Source organism: Rhodnius prolixus, unplaced genomic scaffold (assembly GCF_049639745.1).
Source record: "Rhodnius prolixus isolate KJV_2025 unplaced genomic scaffold, Rpr scaffold_3, whole genome shotgun sequence".
Taxonomy (NCBI): domain Eukaryota; kingdom Metazoa; phylum Arthropoda; class Insecta; order Hemiptera; family Reduviidae; genus Rhodnius; species Rhodnius prolixus.
In genome coordinates, this window is record NW_027411603.1 from 44,541,133 (window position 1) to 44,556,306 (window position 15,174).

The 15,174-nt window shown below is 33.4% G+C and overlaps 2 protein-coding genes across 3 annotated transcripts in view; one reads left to right on the plus strand and one right to left on the minus strand.

Moving 5' to 3' along the window:
• The window catches only part of LOC141453086 (uncharacterized), a 57,357-nt gene that overhangs the window by 12,067 nt on the left and 30,116 nt on the right, over positions 1-15,174 (plus strand). The window lies entirely within an intron of this gene.
• On the minus strand, positions 8,158-13,170 carry LOC141453089 (uncharacterized). Its single transcript, XM_074125830.1, has 2 exons — positions 11,810-13,170; positions 8,158-11,734 (listed from the first exon to the last, which is right to left on the minus strand). Exons 1-2 carry the CDS (start codon positions 12,162-12,164, stop codon positions 10,725-10,727), a joined length of 1,365 nt encoding a protein of 454 aa, XP_073981931.1. The 5' UTR covers positions 12,165-13,170; the 3' UTR covers positions 8,158-10,724.

The window sequence follows — 15,174 nt, forward strand, 5'->3', positions numbered from 1 at the left end:
AATGGCTTCAAAGATTTTTCTTAAAACTTGTTGAACTCTTTGCATATACGTGCATTTACAACCTTTTATTAGAAACGTTTTCCTCGATAGTGCATATTATTGAATGCACTATTAGATGTGTGGCAATTAGACGTCCTATTAAATTGCCATTTAGAAGGAATCGATTTGTAATATTATATTAGGTAAGATTAAACGAATTGCTAATGAAAAATAACGAATTAGCATACAAGAAAGAATTCTCTAATACACTACTGAGGTACATTTTAAATGCACTTTGTTGAGAATTTTTCCAAAAATTGCTTCATAGAATTAAGAATTCAAAATTGGCGAGGAATCGGTCCAAATAAGAACAACAACTCGTCTTTTTTTTGCCAACGTTTCGACAAATATATTGTCTTATTCAGGGCGTTGGTTGAGTTACAGAAAACAGTTACAGAAAAAGGTGAGCAGTTTCTTTTTCGGACAATCCTTTTATTCAGAATTGTCTCTTTGGGGATGGTATTTCTTGTTGGTTTGGATTTCTTTGCTACTCTGTTTTTTCACAACAGCAATGTGCTCGAGAGAAGTTAATAAAGTGACAACAGACTTGGCTCGTTTTCTTGCAGAGACGACAGTTTTGGGTGTGGGGTTAATACGATCTCAAATTTTCTTCAGTATAATTTCCGCGGTTAGTGTTCTTGCCTTTTATACTGAGTTGGCATTTTTCTGCAGTGAATTGGAAACTGAGCCAAACTATAACAGAAAAAAAGTAAAAATAATTGGCCATCAATCCCTACTGATTGATGGCCATCTGTCCCGAATGCTAGAGAGAAATGGCCAACATGATAAACATAACTCAACGCATGATTTTTGACAGTTTTGGAAGTTAGGATTCATTAATGTATTCTGTAGTTTCCTAATATGTAAAAAACGACACTAACATTGCGACATACATTCACTGCAGCAGCACGCAATATGTAACTATCATAAATTTTTTTGTTAAGGCGATAATGTTTTTATTCTCTGAGTTAATTAATAACGCTTTGACGCAGACCAAAATAAGCTCACTGTAGTCAGATATGAAGGTTCATCACTGGAGAGGTCACGCAGCGCCGTCGGTCGACATTTTGGTTAAATTTCGGCTGTTGGCCATCTCTCCCGATTGGCCGTCTCACCCGACTTTACCCTAACTCAACCAACTCGCATAGCCACGCCCTGAAGAAGACAATATATTTGCCAGAAACATTGGCAAAAAAGACGAGTTGTTGTTTTTATTTGGACCGATTCCTCGCCCCAATTTTGAATCCTTAATTTAATAATTTACGGTCACGAAACCAATATAAGTATATTCATATTGCTTCAAAGATTTTTATCTGAAATTCGTGCACTTAACGTTTATATAGATCGATAAACTGTTATAGCCTCTTGTAAGTGAAAAACCCACATCGATATTTGCAGTTTTCTCTTTGCAGTTTAAATCCCCCTTTACTGAGGTAGCTCTTTAGAAGAGAGAAGCCTTAATAGTGAAGCTCCTTCCTCAGATATCCCAAATGGGAGATAATCAGCAATAGCCTCAACATATCGTACAACTCTATAAATATAACCTCTTGGGAAGATGGTTGCTAAAAATTGCCCTATACCCTAGTAACTTAGTTTTATGCAGCTGGCTGCCATCTCCAGCTTATTCACCTGATTAATTTTCAAAAATGGTGGAACAGAAACGTTTTTGTTCGATTTTCTTTTGGAACAGAAACTTTTCCTGAATATTCTGTCCATTCCTGGTTAGTGAATGCTGATTTACCAGTTTTTTACACCAGTTTTAGAAATGGAAGGGATATTATCAATATATATGCTAAATAAATATAAAAAAAAAATCACTTCTTACTGCTGCTTACATAATTGATGCAAGATGTCTCTGATTACCATCTTGTTTTGCTCGGTACAGCCTCTCTCAAGTTGATTCCTCAACAATTTTGCTGGCAACAGCTTTCTACAACTCAGATATTATGGATAATTGTGGTTACTTAATGTTTTTTTTAACTTCCTGTTTCACCTCCTCTCCAAAATTGTTTATCTGGTTTTAAAAAAACATATATTGCAATCGTGTTAAATCTTCGAATTTGGGTTTTAACAATAAATTACCGTTTTGAAGTGATGATGTATCATCAATCATCAAATAGTTTAGGTTTTTTTTTCGTATTAATTGCGAAACCAAACAACATTTAGAACATCACGCATTTCGGTTAATACGTTTAGAGTTCGAAATCTTTTAAATTAAGGCAATGATTTCGAAAAAGCAATTTAATATTTGAATGTCCGGAAATTGAAATTTGATCTATCTAATATTATTTACCATACAACTCACCTATCGACTCAAAATTATTCATTTCCTGTAAATATTCAATGTAAAACATTTGAATTGATCGCAGTTCATCAATTTCAGAATAAATGTATTCGAATAAAATACTCGTTTTTAGCTTTGATTTGTTTTTCATTCTATAGAATCTATTATAATTTTTTATTGACGGAAATGAACCGCTACATTTAATTCAAACTAAAAATAAATGTTTTATTCAATGAATGGAGAGTAATTTCCATTTCCGTTTTGGGTTGGAGACCACATTATACGTCAGTTGTTCATTTCAGCTACAGTTCATTGTACGCTGAAATTGTTTTCTATGTTTTACTATAACTGATGAGTTGGTTATTAAATAACTGAAGGCCGAGCGGTTATAGGTTAGACCCGCAAAGCTAAGATGTATTGTTGGTGTAGTGGGTTCGATTTCCTGCCTCTAGGCCTTGGTTTTTATTTAATGGTTAATATGAGAAATTTATAGTAAAGTATGTTAGGCGGTTATAGGCTAGACCCGCAAAGCAAAGATGTATTGTTGGTTTAGTGGGTTCGATTACCCCCGGTCTAGGTCTTGGATTTTATTTAATGGTTAATATGAGAAATTTCTATTAAAGTACATATGTTAGCGACTAAAACCATCCACGACACCCAGATTTGATTAGGTCATAAAATCCGTTTGAGATGGGTCAGCTTCCATGTTGGTCTTCAAAGCATTATCTTGGGTCACCTTTAAACGAAGTTTGACTGGGTTACAATCTTCAGATTGATATCTCTGGAACTAGCGTTATACTGAGCATTCAGTAAGCGTTTTGATCTTGCTTTGAAATCATAAAATGAAAACATCCGAAATTGCGTCATTGAAATGTTGAAATAGTTGTTTAAAATTGTGCCAAAATTAAAGGTCAAGTAAACAAAAATAGGAATGGCGTTCTCTTAAAGAGCAGAATATTTGCTGTAAATCTCTTTAAAAAGTAATCTTGTCATAAATTCTTCAAAATGTTCTTTTCAACTTAATTTTTCTATTTCGAAGCTACTTTCAAACGTATTTCTAATGAATTAGACCTAATAAACAAGTACTACATAACTAAAAGATTATTCTAAAACGGTATGCGAAAAGCTACATTAAATTTAACTGTGAACAAGTTATGGTTGAATGCTGAAATTAATTGCATAATTAAAAGAGAATCTTACGTTACAAGTAACAGGGAATGTAATTGGGTAATCTAAGTTCCTACTTGATTACGAACTGACCTGCATCATTACATGTGCACTGCATGATACATTTATAAGGAGAGGGGAGAGAAATGGAAATAAAAATGCCTTCGAATAGATAATTAATCATCACCTGAATGAACGTATCATTTGTAGCTGATCTCTTGGTTGCTTCAAGACTTTGTAAAATACGAGTACCACCTGTCTGTGATTTATGTTAAAAAAAATTGCATATAATTGAATAAATCATAGCTGACTGCAAATAAAGATAATATCTGACCACCAAGGCTGAGTTCGTTTTACACTATTTGCATTGTACTCTCTGGGAGGCTGTGAGGTATACCAGTATTATTTCGCTATGAAGGTGGTCCTCTTTGCGGCGCCTTGAGGCGCTAGTTTCTTTATCTCCGTTCCATGCAAAACTTCTCTTACTTTGGAGGCCAATTTACACAAAAGCAAACGTCCTACACACAGTCTCGTCGTCGTAAATTGGGTAACCTTTCCCTTTATAGGCTTAATACGATGTACATAAACAATATTAATATCGCAATTTTAACCTTCACCTTCTGTTTGTTTCTTTTCGTTTATCTGTTGCTTAAAATAGAGTTTAAGATTTCCTTCCTCTTATACCTCAGAAAGAGAAGTATTGCAATCATTTCAAGTTATTGAAAGGACAGTTTTCATCGAAAGGACTCCCAGATTACATCACTGATAAGATCTAACCAGACAGAATCCTCGAAAAACATGAAAGTTTCAAAAAAAGAAAAGTAATTTGTCGGAATTCTCACCTGGATTAGGTTATCGGGGAGGGACCTATGCCCTACGGCACCGCAGCCAAAAGAGGCTTATTGTGCCATTGCCCTTTGGATCTAGTAGACGAAACCTCCCCTACTAAAGAGTTGGAGGACTTTCCCTACTAGCTCTTTTTGCGCTTCTACCTCCTTAGGTCTCAAAGATCCAAAGGTTTCATAGCGCAATCACTCGCTTGCAACGCTCCTCCTCATCCTGACACAATCTACACAACGGTTCCAAGCTAATATAGCCCCCCCCTCTTTGTACAGATGTGTACTGTGTAAATGTATTGGGTTGTAAAACAGTATATGTTGCTCATGTTCATGTTGTTAGGCTGGGATACTCGCAGGGACGCCAAGTACCCTGAAGAAGTGGCTAATCCACTTCCTCCTACGGGAAATTCTCACCTAAATAATGCTACAGCTGGCCCAAACTGAATCAGATTACTGATTCTGGGTGCAAATGAATGAAAAACCAATTTTTTTTTAGTAAAATAGAATAACAAATAAAATGAGCAAAATAGTGACTAAGATAATTATTGCCAACTATGTAATGAAGAAGTAAGTGCTAGACGGTAGCTACCATTTATTAATATGATTATAATGATTTTGAATTTCTACTTTTCAATTAAAAGTTATCGATATTTTTGTTTCATAAAACGTTAAAATTAGGATATACTGTACCAGTATTAACGGGAGAATTTCTATTACAAAATTTGTTCTAGAATTGGTTTTTTACAGGAAACTTGGACATTTTTAAGCAAAAAGTACCAATTTATTTATTTTGGAATAAATATTGCATTTAAAAGAGAATTAACTAAATAATAGGTCATTGACTAATCATGTCACTCACTAGACGAACCAATTTGTGTCGTAAGTAATAAGTGTTATACTTATTATAGGTAGTAAATGTTTAATTAGGTCAATTAAAGTTTTATGATAATTGTTTTGAAGGTGACGCATGGTTGGTAGTTTGGAAAATAGATAGTTGTTTTTCTTTATTCTAGATTGTTGATGGAAAAATTTCCTACTAATGATCACTAATTGATTCTTTTAAAATTTTGCGCTATGTGCTAATTGATGGCCTGATTGGGATAAGAGGTCAAATACGAAAACTCTTTGTAAGTTCATTTCTGGTTTAGGTGCCAAATATCGAACTGAACAGTCAGCTTGTGGAAAGAAAATCAACCCCATTGCATCGATACCTTTCTTTTTTTCTTTTTGATATTTTCTTGAAAACGGCTTACACTTTTGCTCATATGTAGTTTCAACAACTTTTATTTGAAACATTTTCCTGCGGGAAATTTAATAATAAGGGTATTTTCGGGCTTGGGAAATGGTTAGTCTTTCCACCAAGACGTCATTTAGGAAAAGGAAGAAAGGATTATTGCCAATTTTAGTCATAATTATTATTTATTTTCAGCCAAGCTTTTAACCTAAGCACTAGGTAACATTCAGGGCTTACGCTTGCTGACAATTATAATATTTTGTGTATAACATTTTTACCATCAAAGGTATGTGCTTGTGGTTTAGTACCTAAACAGTCAGAACAGAAGACAAACCAACCTTAGATGTTAACAATGTAAAAAATATTATAATTGTTAATAATTGTGAACCCCCAGAGATGACCTAGTTCCTAGGTCGAAAACTTGACTGAAAATAGGTATAAAATTATGACTGAAATTGGCAATAACCTTTCTTACTTTTCAGACTAATCATTCAAGTCACCAAAACCGATGAACAATATACGTACTACTGTACATACTACTGTACATACTACTGTAAAGTATAGAATTATCACCTATTAAATTTTAATAAAGATTAAATTGAAATTCAAAATTACAAATTTAATTTATTGATTTGTCAATATCTATTGTTATTGGTGCCCATTTTTCAGTATACTGCCGGCCTCTTACTGGGTTCCCTACTTGCATTCAACATTGTCCATCTCTTGACCTATAAGTGACTTCTAACAGCAGTGCGGATTCGAATTTCTACCGCGTGAGAATCTAGTGAGCTAAATCTCTTGTACTTTTGAAATATTGACCACAAATTACTGACACGAAATAACCATTACACAGGTTTAAAAAAAAGAGAAAAATATATTGAATTTACCATCAATATGTTTGCTTCCAAATTGAATGTTCACATAAATCAGTATATCTGATTGTTTATACATACATACACACAGTATATTAGCTACAATTCATTTTAAACTTGAATTATGTGATGTAGAAACATTTTTTTAAAAAAAAAGTATCTAGAAAGGCATATAATTCATTTTAATATTTTCTCCAGACGGATATCCTCTACTAAAACCAATATCTTAGTAAAAACTGTTATTAAAACTGGCATTTAATATTTACGACATTTTGTGTAAAAGAAAACGTAATTTCTTGTTCTTCTTTTGAATGCAAGATACTCTAATGGTTTGTTTTTTTTGGTTACATTTGACGCCTTAATTACGTTAATGGTGAAGAAATTGTATTTATGTTTTGTGCGGTTAAATTTATAGGGTTTTCTGGTGCCCAATTTTCAACCCGTTTGCTGTGTATAGAGATCATATTGAATTCATTCATATTTTCAAATATGGAACTTTAAATTTATTGCATCTCATCCAGGGTGGATCAAAATAATTGTTAGAACTATACCTGCTTAATAAAACATATTCTCTTACTGTTGATCTTGGTTGTTCTTTTTAAAATTATTTAGAGGTGAAAATGAAGTCTGGTCCGTTGTACTGTCGCTGATCTTATTCGCATCTTTCTAGCTGGTTTCGGATTTCTATTGATCATCATAGACTGTTCCCACTCTGTTTGTTCTTGAAAGTTTGACTTCCATCTACAATGTTACTGTCACACATCTTGTAACCTTACTCTTTCAGTAAAAGTAATCATGTTAAAGGAACATTTTTTGGCCTCTAGTGTCTGTGTTTGTCTCTACTTCTGATTATTTAATTTTACTGGTAGAAGAGGAATTGCTAGGATATTGCTTGAAGGCTAGAGTTTTTGCTTCTTCATGTACCAATCTCTGTAACCATACACGCCCTTTACAGGAAATACTAAATACTTGTGGTGCCTTATCTTCTTCTTTCTGACAAATCTGCTCATGCTATTCGATGAGAAGGCCTAAGCAATTTGTTATGTATTTAATTCAGTGAATTCAGTGGAGCCTTAAGTGGCTTACAATCATCCGGAATGGGCTTCAGGCCTAGTAGTAGTATAGTAAAACTTACTGGGATTGGCTAATATTGAACTTTTTCTTCTATCTTAAACATGAGATTCCTTCCAAACTATTTTAGCGTTCATAGTGGCCATAAACAGCTCAGCTTCTTTAAAGCGGGGGTAGTGCTCGCAGCAATTGACGATTTCGATGAGAATTCCCAGATCCCAGACAATATTTACCAGAATATTGTCCGACCAAACCAGTCTCACACTAACGGATAGCAATTAGTTCTGACTGAAAAAACCTTGTGGCTCCCTGAGATAGCGTTTCTAGGATTCACACGTTTCTCTCTTATGTCAGGGAGCCGTCCGAGAACCTCACAGAAGCATTAAGTAATTACTTAATTATTAATGTTCTTTTTTTTTTTTATTTGTTTATTTATTTTGCAACTGTATCTAGTTCAATAGGCAAAAGTGATGAGAGATAAGGGATGGCGCAAATACACATGCACGCATCTATATGTGTGTGTACATACATACACGCGCACATGCATGAACGACGACCATCCAGTGATGGAAGCCGTTAGTTCGCCAGATTGGCAAGCTTACACAGCAAACCATCCTAGGAGGTCCGGCGTTATATGTTAAGATGATCGCGTGGCCACCGTCGCTTTAGCCTGCGCTGTGGATTTGAAGGAAGTGTTGTTCTGGACATGTTGTTGATCAGAGGGTTGTAATGACTGTGTAGATTTGAGTGGAGCTCTGTTTACCGTTGATTGGGGCTATTTCAGAAACGAGAGGAATATTGAGATCAGAGTGTATAGTATGATTGGAGACGTAGAAGGAAGCGTTAACTATTTTTCTTAGAATTTTAGACTGTAAGGTTTGAAGTCGGTTGTTGTTCGATTTTTTAGCGCTTCCCTAGAGTTGTACTCAGTACGTCCATATTGGGGCAAGTAGGACAGTGTATAGTGTTCGTTTGTTTGTCAGGGTAAGTTTTGAACGTTTGTCGAGTAGAAGTTTTAAAGCTTAAAAAGGATGAAAGTATAAATTATTTTGTATTTATAGAGTCACAAAACAACCTCATTGAGAAATTGATTATGTTGCATCCTGGAACTGAAAATAGTTTTTTCAATGATAAATGCATTTATTCTTAAATTGAACTCTTCGAAAAAAATTGCAGTTTTCTTTTAAGTTTATTTACTAGTTTTATAGTTTGCCATCATACAAGTAAATAGAATAAAAATAAAGTAATAAAATGCCAAGCACTTAATAGCCAACAATTCTAACTTTCCTACTTAAATTTAATTTAAACAAAGAATTTACAAAATAATAATGGAAAGTGAACTTAAAGGACGCCATAAAATTCATTGTTTGCTTAATGTAACTATAAACAACTTTAAGATTAGTATTAAATGCATTTAAGAGAATACAGTCAATTAGTATTATTATCGGACATAAACAATAGAATTTAATTTACTTTTTTTTTGTGCCTTTCGATTAGTCATAATACTGAAACTAAGGTAGGCTGTATATTTACGATGTGCTTATCAACAAGCACATCGATGTTTTTCTATCGGTTGATTTATTACCCAACATTTGATCGTCATCTCCACTCAAGTTTGCAAACTAAATAGAAAAAAAGAAAATACAAACTTCTTTCATACAAAATGAAGAAGAAAGAGACAATCAGTTTTACGGTATATAACGGAATGAGAGCGTGTATATCTTCACGGTATGTGCTTCTTATCCTCCCTATCTGTATTTGTGAACAAAATTCTATGAAAAGGAAAATGCGTACAAAACTCTTAACAAACATAGAACATATATGTGTGTGTGTGTGTGGCAGCATAGATTATTCCGCTCTGCCCGTATTTTGTATGCTACAATTTACTGATTTGTGCAATCTCTTCTAGTACGATCTATTGAGGCATCTAGATGTTTATAAAGTAATAACAATAAAATATTGCCCGCTTAGCGTAAACTTAAATATTTGTGAATTGTGTTTTAAAATGATTCTTTACTAGAAATTGCATCACATTAAAGGGGTGGAAGAACTTGGTTTCTTGGGAATCAGAAAACAAATAGATTCCTAAATGTTCAAGTGCTGGGATCAGATTCTGTTCGCCACAAAAAAGCTCTATTTTTTTTTTAGGATACTCTCTGGATGTGGATTTATTCAATTGAAGAACTTAAAAGTACTCTTATAATACTTGTTATACGATGTTTTGAGAGTTATCCTTGTAGATCTACGAATGAACGAACAGTAGCGACTGAAAAAACAAAAATAATCCTTAATCTTTTGTGTCTTCCACCCTGAATGGACAAAGAGAGTTATCCTCCGATTGTCCAGCTGTTCAAAGGCTCTTCGATGTATGAGTGCTTATATCTGGTTGCCACCTTTTTTTGTGCTTCATAAAACTCGTCTAGCATCGTCTAGGTGCTTATCACTAGAATATCACTCACTCTCCATTCTTACTTATAACTACATTCGCTTCACACATTCATCTCTCTACTATATACAACTATTTACATAAACCTTACAACTAATGGATGGATCAGTACTCTGTGCTCCTGCCATCCTTATAGCTTAACCTAAATTAAAATCACGTAATCCTTCTCTAATCATTTCCTTGCATTCATTCTAATCGGCTATAACTTTTAAATACATTCATATTTCATTGCTAGCTCTGCTACAGATTTTTTTTTTTTTTTATTTATTTATTTATTTGTCTAAAGTAAATGCATACTTATGACAAGGAGTCTTGCTTGAACAGAGATTACATAAAATATTCAAAAAAAAAAAAAAAAAAAACTTACATAAAAAGATTAATATTATATAGCTTATGAAAAATATAATATAAAAGTACAAAGTATTAATGTATGTATATAAAAATAAAAATAATAATATTTATTTAATGGAAATCTTTTAACTTAAATTATTTCTCTCTTTTAGAAATGCAAATTATTACATATGCAGAATAAAACAAAATATAAATAAACAAAATACTTGATGAGAAACTATCCATGATAAATATCCTTAGAGGATTCAGAGAAAGTATCTGAAAAACTAATAAAAATATTATAAAATAAAAAATAAACTATAAAATAAAAATAAAAATAATAGTACTAATAAAAAATATATATATAAAAATAAAAATAGTGACAGAATTACCAAAAAAAAAAATTGCCCATCCATTACAAATAAACTTTTCAAAACCCTATTTATACAATCGACTGCTGGTTTAAATAATCATTTCTCAGTTTTAAGCAATCCTTAGTATAAATAAATAAATCCTTAATTTTCTGGAAGGATTCAACCATCAATAGCTTTTCCCATTTCACTTCAGGTGGGAATTGTAAATGATCTCCAATATGTTTGTTAATATATTTAGTTCGTAAATCAGCATACAATCTACAGCATAAATAAAAATGTATTAAGTTATCAGTCTCTCTCATACACAATGGGCAAACATCTGCAGAGTTAAATACATACTTTTTATCTTTTATATAGAATCTGATATATTTCTCTCCCGCCAATCTTAATTGAATAACAAACTGTAGAAATGTTAGATTACATTTAATTTGTAAAATTGGGTTTTTCAAATTGTAATTACATATTACTCTATATAGAGGGTTATATTGAGAATTTATTACCTTCTCTATGTCCCGGCTATCTATGTGATTATTCATTTTAATTACTAAGTTATTCATTTCACTTTTTATAAGATTAGAATTCTGTGAGTCCCAAATATCCATAGCACCGATAGTATATAGAAAGTTCTTAAGAGAATCAACCCAATTGAAAGGAATATTATTATTATAAGAAAATTCACACAATCTTTTGTAGCAAATATTTGGCAATCGGTTTTCCTCCATTTCCAAGATATGTAGCCACCAGGAGAGAGCCTGCTTAAAGACTTGTACCTGAATATGATTTCTCCCCATTTCCAATCTGACATAATAGTCAGGAGTAGAGCGCGAGAGTAAAAAGAGAGATTTAAAAAAATATAATTGTACCCTCTCAATTTTTTCCACATAATTAAGCGCCCATATCTCGCAACAGTACAACACAATGCTCCTAACTAGGGCATCAAATAGGCGACATCTGCTTTCCCAGGTCTCCGGTTTCCCCATGTAAATCAATTTTCTCACTTGGGGAATAGCCATCATTCCTCTACAGTGCAATGTATCAGCAGCTTTTCTAAACTTGGCTGAAGATGCGAAGGTTACACCTAAATAATTAAAGGAATTTGTCAGTGGCAGTTTACATTTATTGTAACAAAAATCATGCAGATTACCCAGCTTACCTCTGTGAAAGGGGACTACCATAGTTTTAGAGATATTTACTTCCAACAAATTTTCACTACAATACTTCTCCAAAATGTTCAATTTCTTTTGAGCATCCGACCATGACCAGGCTAAAATTACTAAATCGTCCGCATAGAGAAGGAGATTTATCTCTCTATCCGAGCTTATGCTTAAACCCTTCGCACCGTTCCTCTCAAAATATTCAGTAATATCTGAAATGAAGAGCGCAAATAAGAGCGGGCTCAATTTATCCCCTTGGAGAACCCCCTGGCTAACTTTAATTTCATTTGAGGTCCATCCACCAATATCAACCTTAAAGTAAGCCTTCTCATAAAGATCTCGAATACTCCTCATGCACTTACCATCAAATCCAAATGAGTGCAATTTTGCCCACAATTTTGGGTGTGACACAGAGTCAAACGCCCGGCGGAAATCTACAAAAATACAAAAAACTTTTCTCCTTTCATCTGTGTGCTTAAATCTCTGCTACAGATTTAAGCACACAGATGTTGGTGGAGAATATTATGTCTTCGTAGCGAAATGGTGCATCTAAATACCTGTATATGTCGTCAAACATTCGTTTCCTTTCTACTACATAACGTGGACATATCATTATTTATATGTTTGAAATCCTCCTCCTCAGTGCAATCTACGCAAAGAGGAGAGATGGACCATCATAGAACTTTCTTAGTACTTAGGAAGGTCACTAAGATTAACAATATGTCATAAGCTATCAACTGTTTTTTTTTTTTTTGAGTTTCCCCAAAAAAGTCCTTGCAAAGTTCGAAAAAGAGATTTTGCTTTACTTGAGCGTCTACTGCTTACTGTCCGTTTATGGACAGTTTCCTTAATAAGAGAACTGAGTCAGAAGACAGGAGAAGTGCAACGAATAACCTTTTAAAAACTTAATTTCGAACTCTTGACATTATGGCAACAATTTCGTTGCATCAACTGAATGTAAAACCAATAAACTGCAGGAGTTTAAGAAGTTACAGATGCATTTTCCTTGCTTTTGGGTTGATATGCGACAGGTTTCATGCGTGATGACAACATTGCTGTCAAGACGTAATATCTTCTTTGGGTGTTGTCCTTGTCATTGCCCTTAAAAGTTGAAGCGATTAAAATTAATAAAAAAACTCTGAACAAGAGGTTATTTCACACAGGTTATTTTTTTTTTTTAAAGTTATTGAATTAACAATACTGGGAATAAAGCAGAAGATTAGCAGCATTCCTGTGCTAAAATTTTATCAATTATAATACGTACACCAAATTCTTGTTGAGTGCGTTCTCAGCAGTGGTTGCGCCACTGACCACTGTGTCAACATTGTACCATGAAAGACGCTTTACACTCACTCGCAAAAATAAGGAAGCGTAACTGAAGGATTAATGGTCTGTAAAAGTTCGGAAATATATATATATATATATATATATATATATATTCTGAAATTGAAGATATTTATGACGTATATAATCACGCCTTGACAGCAATACAGCAATATTGTCAGCTCGCTTGGAAATCTGTCGGATGTCAACTAAACAGCCAGGAAAATTGCATCTGAGACGGTTTCGTACTCACCTGCAGTTTATTGTTATTACATTCCCTTTTGATGCAATTGCGATAATACCAAGTGTTCGAAATTGAGTTTTACAAGGGTTTTGAGTAACCCTAATTGTCCCTTGTTTGTCTTCTTTTTAATCTCTAACTTCAAGCAATTTCTTGATACATATCTTTATTATCATTATCAACATATGTAACACTTTCTCTTGCATTCAAATTTTCTACGAACTTTTTTTCGTCTTCTAATCTTTATTTAGTTTAGTTAGTGATAAGTGTTGGGTGTGACGTTAGAAATGTCTTTTTTCATAACAGTATTAACATCAACATTAATGAATCATTGAAGCTGTGGGAAACATCTAACCTCAAAAAAGTTTCTTAAACTAGATGTAGATAAAATTATTAATGAACATTAGTGCACTTATGACGCTCTAGATATCTAATTAGTTTTATGTAAAGAGAACGCAGAATCATCGAGAGAAACGAATTAAGTAGATGATTCACTTATTTTATTAGTAAATTTTATTGCGAAAATTAATTATTTATATCGTATGTTCTAAAAGAATCGATAGAACCGCCTAATTGATAAGAATTGGAAGTATTTTCATCAGAATGTCAGCAACAAGTTACTATCCCTCCTGGTGTTTTGAGATTGTCAAATCCAATCTGCTTAGCGCATTTTTGGAACTCGTATTTGAATAAACTTTGTTTCCATTTTGTTTTTTAAAATTTTCTGGAACTGGCACTAAACTAGTTGTAGTTGTTGGACAACTTTCCTGATTTACAGTGGAACCTCGCATAACGAGCACCTCGCTTAACGAGTAATTCGCATAACGAGTAAAACAAATTGATTCTTATAGCGAGCGATGTTTCGCATAACGATAGTTTTCTAATGACATTTCGCTGACTGCGCAGTTTTCGCTGACTCATCGAAAACTGCGCATTCTTCGATTAGTCATTCCTGTTTACGCATATGCGTTTCATATTCTCCACGTATCTAATGCACTGATACAGTCGAAACCGAACTTCACCGAATGAGTGGTGTATAGGGAAAGTCCATATAGTGACATTTGTGTTTAAATATTGTAACGAAGTTGACCTGGGCAGAGAAGAAAGGCTTAGATTGTTCTAGGGGTTGAACGATCATAGTCAAGAGCTATCCACAGAGGAACTTGTTGAGTTGCAACACATTTCACAACAAGAATTGGTGGAAGAGAATTTATTAGACAAAGAGGAGAAAATATCAGAGGAACAACAATCTTCCAGCGCAATAAGAGAAATGTTGAAAGCATGGGAAACTGTTGCAACACACGTAGAAAACTATCACCCGAATAAGGCTGTGGCTATGCGATCTATAAATTTATTTAATGATAATGCTGTGTCACGTTTTGAAGACATTTTGAAGCGACGGCAGAAACAAGGAACATTGGACAAATTTATAATTAAAAAGGATTAATTATGAATGTACATATTTATCTCAATTAACATATGTAATTTATATTATATTACATCATATGTACATATGTATATAATTTTTTCGAAATAAATGTTATAAAAAAAAATTTTATCAATATTTTTTTTGCATGGAACCAATTATCCCCTTTTATTTTAATTTAAATGAAAAAAATTGTTTCGTTTAACGAGTATTTCGCTTAACGAGTAAGGTTCTGGAACGAATTATGCTCGTTAAGCGAGGTTCGACTGTATATTCCTTTTTTATTTTATAGGTCGTGACCATTTCCGCACATTTAATAGCTTGAATTTAAAATTTACAATGGGTTTACAGCATGTTAAAGGAAAGATATTGTC

What these genes read in the sequence shown, in the direction of transcription:
- LOC141453089 (XM_074125830.1), bottom strand. Translation starts at nt 12,164, where the DNA reads ATGAGGAGTATTCGAGATCTTTATGAGAAGGCTTACTTTAAGGTTGAT. An exon ending in GGTAGTCCCCTTTCACAGAG is followed by an intron (nt 11,735 to 11,809) that starts GTAAGCTGGGTA and finishes TTAATTATTTAG; the next exon opens with GTGTAACCTTCGCATCTTCA.